This window comes from Pteronotus mesoamericanus, unplaced genomic scaffold (genome assembly GCF_021234165.1).
Source record: "Pteronotus mesoamericanus isolate MK-2021 breed Mesoamerican mustached bat unplaced genomic scaffold, CSHL_Meso_final contig_130, whole genome shotgun sequence".
NCBI lineage: Eukaryota > Metazoa > Chordata > Mammalia > Chiroptera > Mormoopidae > Pteronotus > Pteronotus mesoamericanus.
This window is the reverse complement of record NW_026555060.1, coordinates 21,543,923-21,558,194: the sequence shown is the minus strand read 5'-3', so window position 1 is coordinate 21,558,194 and position 14,272 is coordinate 21,543,923. Positions and strand designations below refer to the sequence as shown.

At 40.8% G+C, this 14,272-nt stretch overlaps 1 protein-coding gene across 1 annotated transcript in view; it reads right to left on the bottom strand.

Moving 5' to 3' along the window:
* Positions 1–14,272, bottom strand: part of CUBN (cubilin) — a 250,291-nt gene that overhangs the window by 7,894 nt on the left and 228,125 nt on the right. The window contains exons 60-64 of the mRNA XM_054593125.1: positions 13,672–13,880; positions 5,358–5,520; positions 4,801–5,006; positions 1,925–2,072; positions 816–997 (exon numbers count right to left, since the gene is read on the bottom strand). Of these exons, the coding sequence (XP_054449100.1) occupies positions 816–997; positions 1,925–2,072; positions 4,801–5,006; positions 5,358–5,520; positions 13,672–13,880 (908 nt within the window). The remainder of the gene's footprint in view (positions 1–815; positions 998–1,924; positions 2,073–4,800; positions 5,007–5,357; positions 5,521–13,671; positions 13,881–14,272) is intronic.

Genomic DNA, 14,272 nt, shown 5'->3' with positions numbered 1-14,272 from the left:
TCCTCTCACTTAAACAACGTAGGTGAAGAGGCGCAGGAGGAATGCAGAGGGGACTTTCCTCATTTACAGGGAGTCAGAGGGGTGCCAGAGCTGGAGGAGCATGGCTTTGCCTGCTCCGGGCCCAGGAGGTTTCTCTCCTGCTGTGTCCGGGGAGACGGAGTGGAGGGTGGGTGGGAAGAGGGTGGCGCTCAGCAAAGTTGCCTCTCTGTCCGATTGGAGCTCTCCAGCAGTGGTTGAGGAGAAGCAAACACACACCCCTCCTGCCTCTGCCAAACACTTGGTCAAGGAATCACTCTCCTTAGAGAACACTGACGACGCCCCACGCTTACTGTGGTGTCAGGGCCATTGGGCTCACGGTTTCGTATCATTTGGTTTTACTTTCACCTCCACACAAATCACACTTCTGAAAGTCAGTGTCATGGTCTGCCTCCAAGGTGGCACTTTGTACCTGGAGATCCCTCTGGGTCTTCCAGTCTGAGCTCCCACATCAGCTCCTCCAGGAAGCCTTCTCTGGCCCCGATGTGACAGTGTTAATCCTTTGCACATTAAGTGTCAGTTGACTATTTCCTGTCTGTCCTTCCCATTGGACTATGAGCCTCCTGGGAGCCCTGAACATATCTTGTTCCCTATTGGATTTCCTGCTGGTGCCTGGCCACAGAGATGCTTGGTAAGTATTCATGGAATGAAATTATAATGAATGAATTGATGAAATGAGTAAGGGATATAGTTTTAGTGGTAGTAGAGAAAAGGGTGAAAGTCTGAAGTGATCCATTCATTATCTTTTATGTAATTCATTCACATGAGATCCAAGTTACCTCCAAGAAGTCACGTGTGCATTCCCTGGAGTCCTCGATGCCAAAGGAATGGAAGAAGAGGGAAATCGTGTGGTTCTGCGGGGCTGTGAGAGTCACTGTGCAGTCCATGTTGCTGTTATAATGATCGGGCCACCCGGGACTCTTCAGGTGGCCAAATGCCTGGTTATAGTGTCTGTTACAATCTTAAAGAAAACAATATTCACAATTAATGTACGTGCCCCAATATTTAGTGGTCTTTCAGTCTGACAGGAATAATTCAAGAATGATTAAATTTAAACACACTAGAAAAGTACCCCCAGCCTCCGCATTTGCCTTTGAGATCACTGAGCTCCCCGGAGGCGAGGTGAGTGGCACATGGCGCAAGCGCAGCTAGGTGTCTCGTTAACGGGAAATGCTCCCGCGTGAAATGTGAAGTATGAGCTCTAGCCTTCGCAGATGGATATTCTACAATTCTCCATGCTTGTCTTGACCACGTTAAGGTGCAGTTGGCTGGCATTTAGATTCTTTTTCAAGAATAAGTCTCTACCTCCAAGATAAAACCCTGCCTGAGGATTTCCCTTTAAAACCTTCAATGAAGTATTTGTTCTGATAGAACCAGCAAATTGTTTTTCTTTATTGTTTTTGGTAAAAATACCCAGAGTATTTTTATTTGTTTGTTTTAATCAAAGGAAGTGTTAGTTTTAATCAACCTTGACATGAACATTAAATGAAGTGTTCTTGGGGAATAAACTTCTGAGTTTTAGTAATCAAATAACCCATTCACACATCCTCGGTTTTGACAAAATAATTTCCTAAGATACAGTGATTTCTATATATGTTCAAATGGATAATAAATAAAATAACTGTCATAATTTTAAATGATGCAACAACATAAACTTTCAAGAATATGCTGGCATTCTAAGCATTTTAATTAGTATTATATTCACTTTACATCCTTGAAAACCACCTTTAGTAATTTGCTAACTTGGGCCTGGTTTCTATTGAGCAATCTTAGCTCATATGAGTGTGGCTCATGTTAACAAGCCCTAATTTACCCACAGGAGTCCATTCTAGCAGTGATTGTAATGATGGCAGATTTTCTGTACAGAAGATAAAGTTCCAGGTCTCACCTGCAATCTGATAGGTAAAACCCACTCTAGAGTTTTCATTATAAACTTCGAATTTGAAAATGACAACTGCAGTGCTCATTGAAGAATAAAATGTTGGTACCGCTGAAGCATTTCTGCCACAGAAGTGAATTCTTGGATGTCCATTACTCTGAAATGAAATGGAAGGCAAATCACATTAGATTTTGCTTCAAGAGAGAATAGGCCGTCGCAGAAATTAAATGCATATAAAATGTGCTTAAATATTCAGCCATGGAAACTAGTTACAGTGTTTGCAGCACTCAGCAGTAAGACTGATTGGCCCTGGAATTCACAACTGTCTCACTCTCTAAGGGACAGAAAGCGGGAGGTCAAGCTTATGTTGAAATCACCAGACAGATACTGGCCTCCTGCACACGAGACCGTACTGATCTCTTCACAACTGAAGTCTGTGTCCTTGCTCTGAGCACACTGCTGCCCAAACTCACTCCAATCCTCCTACTGGGGTTTTTCCATAGCCTGGAACTCCATAAGACTAACCCAGCACTGCTTCTAGCCCTTGCGACCCCCTTAGCAAATCTAACCAGAGACTTCGGTACTTCTATGAACCCCAAAGGCTACTGGTGCCCGTAATGAGGTCCCTGTTTCCCCTTTGTGACACCTGGGCAGCCCCCATCACTTCCCAAGAGGATAAGATAAATGCAGTCTAACACCTATTAAACCTTGCATAAAACAACTTGTATTCAAGCCAGGATGTCTGCTGCCTCTCACATAGGTATGTTCCTAACACCTTGTAGTTCTTTGGTGTCTCCTGAAAGGCCCACTCCCCCGTCCTGCTGCAAACTCCTGTTACTGATCCCTGCTTCTACTCCACACTGTCCCCTGCTGTTGGTCCTTTCCTACCCTTGCCTATTGTATCCTCTGACCTTTAACTGCACTGTTAACCACTCCTATTACATCCTTAGCCTTCCCGCTTGTGGCCTTGGGTGAAACCTGGGTCTCCAGCAGCCTCCTGGTGGGTGGAGGCCATTCTTGCCCACACTCCAGGTCACTGAGTAGGGATGGGCAGGGGCTGAGGGGGAGGCGAGGAGAACAGGGATTCCCAGGCTGCGCACTGCAGCATGTGTCCTTGCATCAAAGCTAATTCTCCTTGGAGGGTCTCTATGTCTACATCTGGCCAAAGATACTGTGACCTTTCTCATCGTTCTCACTTACTTTCTTCTGGTTACTTCCCTTTCTTAATTAAAGACTTGTGTTTTAGCTCAGTCATTTTATGAATGCTTGGAAGTTTCAGTGTTCTTACAGAGAACCTACTGACCATCCTAATTTGCATCCCTTAATACCAGTGACTTTAATCTCTACTCTCTGTGGTTGCCCACCCCAATGCCAGCTAGCTATCCAGTCTGATCTTTTTATTATCTGCAATGCCTCTACCGCCGCATTCTTTCATGATCTTCCAACTATAGCTTCTCTTTCTATCCTTGGACACCTTGAGGGTTCCAGTTTTTCTTAGTTATCAATTGATTTCTTATCTTTTCTCCCTCCCTACTCGGGTTGAATCCTTTTGTTCTTTCCTTCATTCATTCAGTTGAAGGCCATTATTTCTTCATGACAAATATTGCGTGTTATTTGAGGCCACTCTAGCTGTCGTTATGACACAGAGCTGTCTGGGTCCATAAAAGTAGCATGTCTGCACCCAGGAGTTAGTCTGCCCTGAACCACATCGGGAAATTTGGATTCACGAAGCAAAGGGAAATTGAAAAAGCTTTAACCAGAGAGTTTTTTCCACTTGACTCTACTTCTTTCCAGGAAGAATACCACTGGGGTATACAAACAGTGTTCTGAAAACCAATGGGATGATGACAATGTAACATCTTGACCACATGAGAGGACAGGATGCACTTCAGTGTCTCTTTTTGTAATAACTCAGCAAATCCAGCATCTATGCAGCAGCCAGTACTTCTCAAACCTCTCTCCACATTGGAGTCTAGCAAACTGACTTTTTCCACCTTCACCAAGATACATGGGCAGTACTGGGGATCCCCTATTTAAAATGAGGAGGACTTGAAAACTCAGAAAGAGATAGACTGGATTCTCTACCATTGCCAGCCAGTACACAGAGGATTAAACGTGACACCCCTAAAATGAACTGGGGTAGATGGACTAATCTCAAATTGCAGAGAGGCAATTCAGGTATCCCCAGTTGTTCCCCCAGGCATCCACCCTCACTTTACACATGTCCCCTGGACAATCTCACTACTCTCAGTCTTTTAACTACTGGCTCATACGACGATGACAACCAAATCTTCAGGCCTGCTATCTCTATTACACTTTGAAGATCAACTGTCTCCTCAATCTTATCTCATGGGTAATTTGGAGTCATCTTTTTTTTTTAACCAAAACAACTTTTTTTTTCTCTTTCTGCATCATTATAAATATAGTCCCACTAGCCTAGGGCCATTTGGCCTCTTACTTGATTTCCCTGTGTTCTGCTCTGACCCCTTCAGTTAACCCTATACATAGATTCCGCTAATTATAGAAGCGTTTCTCCAATCGTGGCTCATGAAGCACCGGTATCAGAACACCAGAGATGCTCATCAAAAATTCAGAATAATGGGTGCTATGTGGGGAAGCCAGTCTCTGAGGGAGATGCCAGGGATATGCATTGTATCAAGACATCCAGATTTTCTTACACACATAAAAGCATGAGAGCTCCTGTTCTAAAGACCAGGTCCAGATTTCTTAACACCTACATGGAAGGTGTGTACATAGCTAAAAAACACATTAAGCTAGAAGTAACTTTGACAGTGTCTTTCATTATGCCCTCATTATTTCAAGTGTTTTCCAATTACTGGTAAAAGATCGCTAGATGTGACTGTCATTCAGACTCTAATTGTTACCTGTGGTGCGTCCTGAAACTCTAAGTAATTCTGGTGGCAGTCCTGCGAGTACAGCTGCAACGCCCACACAGTTATCTCGACCTGCTGATGGGGAGGAGCTGCAAACACCCAGGTGCAGATGGAAACTGGGACATCTGGGTCTGATGAATTGGGTGACGAAATATTTTGTGGGGTCCAAGTTGCATTATATGTTCCACCGCAAGTCACTGAGATGAGGAAAAAGAACAACTTTCAAGAGAAATTTTACTCATGTCTCATCACACATAAAATATTTAAAATTCTACCTTCCCTATGACTCCAGCACAAAGGAGCTATAGTTACATCACTCTATGAAGAATTTAGAATATATATTCTTGACTAGGAATTGTACCAAATCCTAGTACCAAGAGTTAAACACAGAGTAATTAACATGGTGTTTAGTAACTGACATTAAACTTAGATGATAATTAACATTGAGTTTAGTAATTAACATTGAGTTTGGATATGAGAGTGACATTATTTTTTAGTGCATAAATACACGTGTTTCATAGGATATTAAAATGTCTCAATTTACTCACTGTTAATGAAGGCATATGTAGCATTGAATCCTTCCCTTTCTATAGTTACATCACTGACAAATTGAACTGTCAGAAAGTTACCAGAAGAGACAAAGGGAGCAGGTACAATGGAACCACAAAAGGTCCCAGCCAACTTGGCATTTTCACTCTCTCCGTCATATAACTGAAAGGAAAAGAGTTCATTAGTTCTCCATTATTCATAAAAAAGTCACAGATTTTACGCTAAAATGCATGTGAAGTCCCAATAGGTCATGATTAAGAATCTTACATCGATGTTCTTAAGAGTTAGATTTCATTTAGAGATGGAAGAGCTATTACATCAATTATAATGTAATGACTTTCAGTAAAATCCTGGTATGATGCCTACAATGGTTTTCTAGTTGTGAAAGTAACATATGATTGTAAGGATAATGTGGCATTACAGTTAGCAAACCCATCACTCTCCTCACGTCCACTCTCATCACCACGCTTGCCCAGCCCGGGCCTGGGTTCTCGCCGCAGCCTCCCTGTGGAGCACTCCCGCCTTGTCCCTCTTTAGCTTGCCCTCACCATGTCAGCCAGAAGATATGGTTCCAACATAAGGTGGGTCCAGTCTCCACTCTGCTAAGAACCCGCCTCACTGCTTGCCATCCACTCAGCATAAAAGCCAAATCATTAAAGTGTTTAGCCTCAAAGGCCAAGTAGAGTCTGCCCTTCATGCCACCCCTGAACTTCCAGTCTGCTATCTTACTGTCTCCACTTTGTTTTCTCTGCTCCTTGAGTAGATCAGGCAGACTGCTGCTTCATAGCTTTTGTGGCTGTTGCTCCCTTCACCTGGAACGCTCTTCTCCTACCTGGCCATGGGGTCTGTTCCCCTTTCCGCCAAGTCTTCACTCAAATGGTACTGACTCAGTAAGGCCTTCCCTGGCTGCCCTATTTAAAATGGAAACTTGGTTATTGTTCTCTTTCTTCTTCCCTGCTTTATATTTTCTTCAGCACATGCATTACCTCTGCATACGGTATATGTTACCTATGTTATTGTCTTCCATTCCACAAGAAATGCAAGTTTCATGAAAGCACAGATTGCTCTTTGTTCTGTGCATTGCTCATCCTGTATTTAGGAGAATGTCTGACACAGAAGAGGCACTCAATAAATAGCTAATAAATGAATAAGTGCTTTGATTCTTCTCTTCCACTCCCCACAACCTTGTTCTGCCCCAGCCTTCTTTATATAAGCCTAAAATTTCAGTCATCCTTGATTCTTGTCTCTTTCCCCTACCCAACATCTATCCCACTCTGCCTTCAAAATCTATCTCAGAGGGCTCCTTCTCCATTTCTACCACCATCATCCTTCACCTTTATTCTTGTAACATCTTCCTGATAGATGTGTCTCCACAGAGCAGCCACAGTATTCTTTACTGCGCTGCCTGAGTGTTTGCATATTAAATCAGACCATGTGCCTGTTCAGCCTAAAATGCTCCAGTGGATTCCCATTACACTTAATGTAAAACCCAAACTCTTTATGGGGGATTGCAAGCTCCTGCCTGGTCTGGCCCAGACTTGCTCTCAGCCCCCTCCCACTCTCCTGCTTCCTATAACCCCTCCATCTCAGGACAAGTCCCTGCGTGGCCCCAGGCCTCTGCACGTGCTGTCCTTTTGCCAGAACCAGTCTCTCCTCAGCTCTTGGACAACAGACCACATTCAGGGGATCCCAGCTCCAATGTCACTTCCTGAGAGAAGCCAACCCTCTCTAATGTGGCCCTCCCCCAATGTCTCCCTGTTCTATTTTCTTGTTATAATCAAAACATACCTTATTTGTTGCTTATTTACTTTTTCACACCTCTCTCCCTACAAGATTGTAAATGCCATGGGTGAGAAGGCTGACTAGTCACCGTGGGATCACCAGCACCCAGAGGAAGTCCCAGCCATAAGAACCTTTGCAAATGCCTGTTCAAACAGTGGGTACTTGGATTTCTGTCAATTACTAGAAAACCAAGTAATTTTCTCCAGCTGAGTAATCTTCATAATATTTCTAAAATCAGTATGTGTGTAGATCTAAACATTGAATTTCTAAAAGAACTGTGGTGTTTTATAAACCTGAAAATAGCCATGACCACTGGTATTATTTTAAAATGCTAGGAATATGTAAAATAGAAATGGTTAAAAAGAGTAATTTCATAATAAACAGAAGAAACAATTTACCACCAGATGGCACTGTCTCACCTGCTTAAACAAGATCTTAGTAAATTTAGAGCCAGAAGAGATTCAAGAGTTGAGTCATCTATCCCCTCATTTTATGGAAAGACTGGTTTGGTCAAGTTTTAGCTAATGTACTTTTTTTGGTAAGCAAGTTAAACTTTTATTTTAAACATTGCTGCCTTTATCAGCACCTTCGTATTAGCAAGCATTTTTGAGGTACTGTGTGCAAGGCCTCTTGCGGTAGGTCTTGTACGTACAAGGATGTATAAGGCACTTTCCATACATTCTAAGAAACTAATGTGACACAAATTAGTGGGAGAGAGAGAGTCAGAAATTAAATATGTGCACGCGCGTGTGTGTGTTGTGTGTGTGTGTGTGAATTATATATAAAATAAAGAAAAATAAGTGCTACAATAAAAGAAGTGTAACAGAGGAACTCAGATACTCAGATGATGGAGTCAGAAAAGACCTCACACAGACACTTGAACTGTTGTTTAAAAGTTACGTGGAGATCTTCCAGCCCTACAGAAGAGAAAGTGCATCCCAACCAGATGGACCGTGAAGCAGAAGGCCACAGAAGTATAAAAGGCAGGGCACCTCTCAACCACTTGCCGCCTTCTGATGTGCCTGGAGATTAGGGTGATAGGACAGACTCGGGATTGGGAAAGCACATTGGGATGAGACTGAAATTCTATATGTTTCATGCAAAGGGGTTTGCATCTTCTGCTGTAGAATTTATAAGATCTGGTTTGGGTTTTGAACAAATAGCTGGTAAAATGATGGAAGGGAATTGTATAATGCCTGGCCTCGAACTGGTGTTTGTATTAATTCATTCAGTGCCACAATAGGATTTCTCTTCATTGAGTTGAAATAGAGAGATTGTGGTCTCTGGACAATTGAAATGGGCCCCTGAGCCCCTTGTAGCTGAAGCGAAGACTGTCTCCATCTGCTCTCCCATCCCCCTGACACAGCTGAATCTCTGCTGTGGACTTCTGCAGGGCGGCTCCAGAGCGCGTAACAGCAGGTGTGCTGTACGGTGCTGGAGACGGGAGTCACATGGACTAGGATGGAAATGGTGCCCTTAGAACCTACTCAATCATTTGCTGCGACTTACTGCATTGTGGGTGCATATGTTGCCTGGCATAACTGCTTCAGACCTGGAGCTTAAATTATGTTCCAAGTCTTGTGGATATAGATAAGTTCTGAGAAGAATTTTGTGTTTTCTCAGCTCTTAAAACTCTTTGATAGTGGAGCATATTAGAATCTACTTAAGATCCTGAAGGAACTGTACAGATATTTTAGTAAGAGACAGACTTTGACTACAACTATTACAAGACCTTGCACTTTAGCCAGCCATTAACTTGAGCCATAGAAGAAAGTGGGGAAAGAAATGTTTGAATTTTAATTTCTATGAACTTTTAATGCAAAAGGGCAATTGACTTTGATATTGGACTTTAATTCCTTCCAATTTAACTTCATGTCAGACATTAATTTTGGGGGGACTTTATATTTTAATATTTTCCTGGAAGTTTGATAACAGGAAAATTTTTATGTTCTTATTTGGATCATCTCTATACTACATCTTAGAGAATCTTCACAAATTCTTTGATTTTATTGAGGAGCCTCTGTAAGAGCCTGCTGGACAACATGCCTGGGTATAATTTGGGATAAGAAAAAGGAATACAGTGATTTCAGGTTTAGGGCTAAACTCTGATCTATTTCAGTACCTTCTGGGAAAAATGTTATGCTGATCCCAATGTTCCCAGGAATGATTTGAATCAATGATTAGCAGCAATGATTAGAATCAGCTAAATAAATGCAGGAATATTATTATTATTATTATTTTCATTTCAGTGTTCTTTTCCAGTACTTGGAATAGTGCCTGGAACAAAATGGGTGCTCATGTAAACATTTATTGAGTGAATGAGTGAGTGAATGAATGAATGAATGAATGAAGAAGTGAACAGTTGGTTCTGCCTCATAAGGAAAGGGACCTGAGGCCTTGATAGATTGCTGATCTGCTCCCCAGAGATGGACACCCTTCTCCGGGGGCTGACCACAGACTGAGTGATTAAGCTCAGTGGGTTAAGATAGATATTCTCAATGGGGACAGTCCCCTGGGGAGTGTTTTGCAAAAGTGCGGTGTTTTGGGGTCATCAAAATAATTTGATGCTATAACTGACATTTAATATTCAGCAGCCATGTGGCAGAATCCTATTGTGTAATTCACAGGAAAGTTATGAAAAGTGAAGATTTATTCTATGTCCCACTGAAATAAATGTCGTGCCAGACCTTTGTGTGTTAAAAAAAATGTATAATTATTTGATCCCAGAACCTAGATTCATTCAATATATAAACACAAAAATATTTTTGCAGAGCTTTAATATTCACCAAATTTCCAAGAATGAAACTGCTGTGTAAGTGAAGGAAGAGTATTGTCTATTTTCTTTAGAACTATTTTATTTTAGTTTGTCTACCATTTTAGAAATTCATATTGCAGATGGTAATGCTACGATATGAATACTAGTTTAAATCTATGCTTTACATTTGCCATAATTCCACAGAGAAGAAGAATCCAACTACTTTATCATCTGACTTAGTGTAGTTGTGCCAGATAATTCATATATTGAAATTTGTCCTATTTAATGTACTACTTTCATTTTATTTCCCCTTTTCATTGCCATTAGTATATTATACTGATTTTTAAAACTATGTATATGAGTAGGCTATAGCATAGATTACTTTCACTTTGGATGGTCAAGGAAGTTTTACAAAAGAATGGTGGGAAATGTTTGGAAGAAGTCAGCTATTTTCTGCTAGTTTCATATTTCCTGGCAGAGACATACCAGCTGGGGTCCCCGTTCTGAGCCCTGTCTGCCATTTCACTCACTGCTCTCCAGAGAGGAGAGACTTAACCAGTCGGCAAATTGGCATCAGGAAGCTGGGCATTCTCTGCAGAGCTCGGAGCCCCGCCCATCCTGCTCCCCTTTGGTAGCCAGCCTTCCACTGGAAGCATATTTCCGTGATGTTCATCTAAACCCTGGCTCAGCAATCCCATCTAGGAAGCATTTCCTGACCCCAAAATGATGTCCATCACTCTCTCTTCTGTTTTACTTCTCTGTGTTGTTCATATTTATCATTTTGTCATGTTGTATAATATGTTCTGTGCTTCCGTGTCTGGTCTCCTCGCTCAGAGGAACTGTATTTTTACCTTTCCACATCTGTAGTGCAGGTGACAATGCCCAGCACATAATGATGCCACATGGCTCTCTATGGAATGGATGTGATGTTGCGTTCAACAGCAACCACTCAGTGAAATACACAATTCACTGTGTGTCTTAATGACTTTCCATGTCAATCCTTTTTAAGATAATAGAGATATAATTATAAATGAATAATGGAATTGTCCAGTTTTCACTTGTATATCTACCTACAGAATTGAATTAAGATAGCTTTTATAAAAAGTGATTTGATTATAATATCTAAGAAACAGTCTAAAAGGAATCAAATGTCCCATTTATCACAGAGACTCTTTAATAAAGATACGTCCAGGCTTCCCATTCCAATGAGTGTTCTTTGATCTGCCCATTTAGTGAAAGCTGAAAAAGTTGCCAAGGAAGGAAAATTGCTTTTCCAAGAAGGAAAACAAGAGTAGACTGGCACAGAATTTCTATTTAAAAAAAAAAATTACATCTCAAATCTAGAAAATAACTTCTTGTTTTCAATATGGCTATTTCTGTACTAAAAATTATTAGTTGTTTTAATGACATTATCAAATCACTATCCTATACATAAAAATGCATCTTGAGAATAAATGTTATCAACCTTCCTAGCAGGACCAAACCCAAAACATCCTATATAAATTTATATTTAAAATAATATATATGTAAATCAATTATTTTTAATATTTTAAGAAAAGGAGATTGTATAGCCTCATGCTCATCTGTAATTTCACAAAGGGGAAAATAGAGAAATAAACTTGTTTACAAATTATGTCAGGCACAGTTCTGAACACTTTAACATACATTATCTTTATCCTCCAAATAAACTTGCAAGATAGGCATGGTTCTGTGATTTTTTCATTTGTTTTTTAATGGTGCAGTGATAAAATCAGGGAGACGTGAAATTGTTCGGTTGCAAATTTGAGTTTGAGTCCATCTTATCTGTCTCTAAAACCTACTACTTTTCTGTAAAATCAAGGTAATCCTTGAACTGTTTTGAACATCAGCTTACTGCTGCTCCCAGCCATTTTGGTCTCAGTTTAGGAAGGAAGAATTCAACCTGAACTGACATTTCTTGTTATCTCTAGTTTTTCAGGAACTCCTTCTGATCCTGCTGCTGTGCCAATACTTTATTGAAATGGTTGTCATCCAATCTAACAAGTTTCTCCTTCATCTTAACCTTTCCTGGCCTCTAATTTGCAATTCAAAAGTATTACCTACCCATCCTTGGTAAAATACTCTCACCTTGACTTCAGCGATACTACACTATTCCTGGTTGGCTTTTTCAGGGTTTTTTTTTCAATGACTGTTTCTAGCCTTTTGTTCTCCAGCTGCCTCCCTGTGATCCTTTCCTGGAGTGGAGCGGGAGCCTGGCTTTCTAGCCCCAGGTAGGCCCCCTAAAAAAAGTGCTAGTTCCTCTGATTTCATCACTGCCCTTTTGCGGTCTTCTCTCTGGTCTGTCTTCTTGCTGGAGATCAGCCCGTACTCCGCCCACAGCAATGCCATTGGTCTGCCCTGCTGTGATCCAGCCTGCACCAGTGCCTTACAAAAGCACGGTCTCTTCCTGACAAGGACTGTCTTCTGCTCTCCCAGTGAAAATAGGAGACTGTACATAACTTAGTGTTCAAATGTGTGTTCCACCTACGACTTTTCCTTCCCTGTTTTAAAGAAAACAATTTCTTTAAAATTTAACATGATTTTCAACTTAAAAGTTTCTCTTGCACCAGGCTTGTCACCGGTACCATCTCTGTGACCTCCTGGCATAATGGTAACTTCTTCTTGGGGCCCTAACTCCAGACTTTCCCAGTGACAGTTCACCCTGAATCCTGATTCCAGATTAAACTGCTTACATTCTGCTCTCAACATACCACTCACTGGAAAAACCCCAGTCACTTCTTATTTTTAACTGCATAAAATTTAAATTCATCAGTTTGACTTTCAAGATCCTTCATAAACCAGGTATTCCTCCATTTACACGATCTTGTTTCTTGCGACCCTTTAGCAATATTCTGCCCTAGCAAAGCCAGCCTCGTCACTCTTTCAAGAGCATGCACTGCCCAGTTTCAGTGCCTTCCCTTGTGCTCACCTGGCCTAGAGTGCCTTCGCTCCTGCCTCGAATAAGGTTTTCCTCACTCTGTGAAGTCTGTCTTGTTCACACCAGACTATCATGAACTTTCCAACCTTTTAAACTTGCACAGAGCTTCCATCTTGCGTCCAATACATTAGTTAGCACTTAAATATTGACTATCCTGATTGCTTATTATTGATTTGATTGGCCATCTCTTAATTTGGTAAACAGATTTAACCTCCTCTTGATCAGAAATCTTGTCATACTAGTTCTCCCCCCATCCAAGGAATGTAGAAGTATATATTGATTTGACACTACTTATAACTTTTCATTTACATTCATATAGCTTGACAGTAAACAATACTTTCATATTGAAGAGTCACTTAAAATTGAGAAGTCTCTTGATTTATTTTTAGTGAGACTTTAGAACTATTTCCCACATCTAAAGTTAATATAAAATGTAAATATATAAATAAAAATAGGTACATTAAGGGGTGATTATTTATACCCCTTCACATCCCTAATGCAGGATTTGCCAAAGGTCCTTTGAGTATTTCTTTCCACGTAAGCTTACTTCACAGGTCATCTCCTGTCAAGGCATGGATAAGCAGTGCATCTTAGAACTAATGTTAGAAGCCACACAAAGTTTTTGATTCATCCATATTAAAGATTGATTTGATATGAGGATAGAGCATCTGTAACACTTTATAACATATTAATGAAGAATTGGTCATTTTAAAGATTGGTGGTACTCATAATTTTCAAAACTTCCTGTGTGGTTTAAAACAGAATATACCATATGAAAGTATAGATTAGAATACTGTGCTAAGAAATAAAACAGCCTTACCTTTACATAATCATAAATGCACCTTTGCATAGCAGAGACTGACTCCAGAGCAAACGTATTGAAGGTGAGTTTAATGACTTTGTTTACAGGTGCAATTATGAACCATATGCAGTTTAAATTCTTGTCATATCTTCCATTTGAATCAGAATCCGGAGAGGTGAAGGTATGACCTGAACCTGTCAGATAGCCACCGCATCCTTGCCGAGGCCCTGTTAGAACAAAAATGTCACTAAGCAGACAAAAAGAAAGGATCTTAAATTCTACATGGAGGCTTTAAAAAGTCATATCATTTCTATTTTCTCTCCCTCTTTTATAAACATTATCAGATTGTTCACTGAGCTTCAGTGGGCTTCCGCAGGTGTTGTTGGTACTTGCCTTGACTTCTGCGTTACGTACTTCCTCTCCGCTCCTCTCACCAACACCTCAGTCTGTTTCTTCTCATTCACGTACAGCTGCTTAGAAAAGCAGGCAACCAGATTGGTTCTGTGTACATTTTTAGGCCTGCTGATGTGATGTATGAATGATTTTTCTAGCCTCAAAAAATCCAATTTTATAGAAAATAGTGTTTTGCGTAATAAAACTGGTGGAAACTGTGAACACG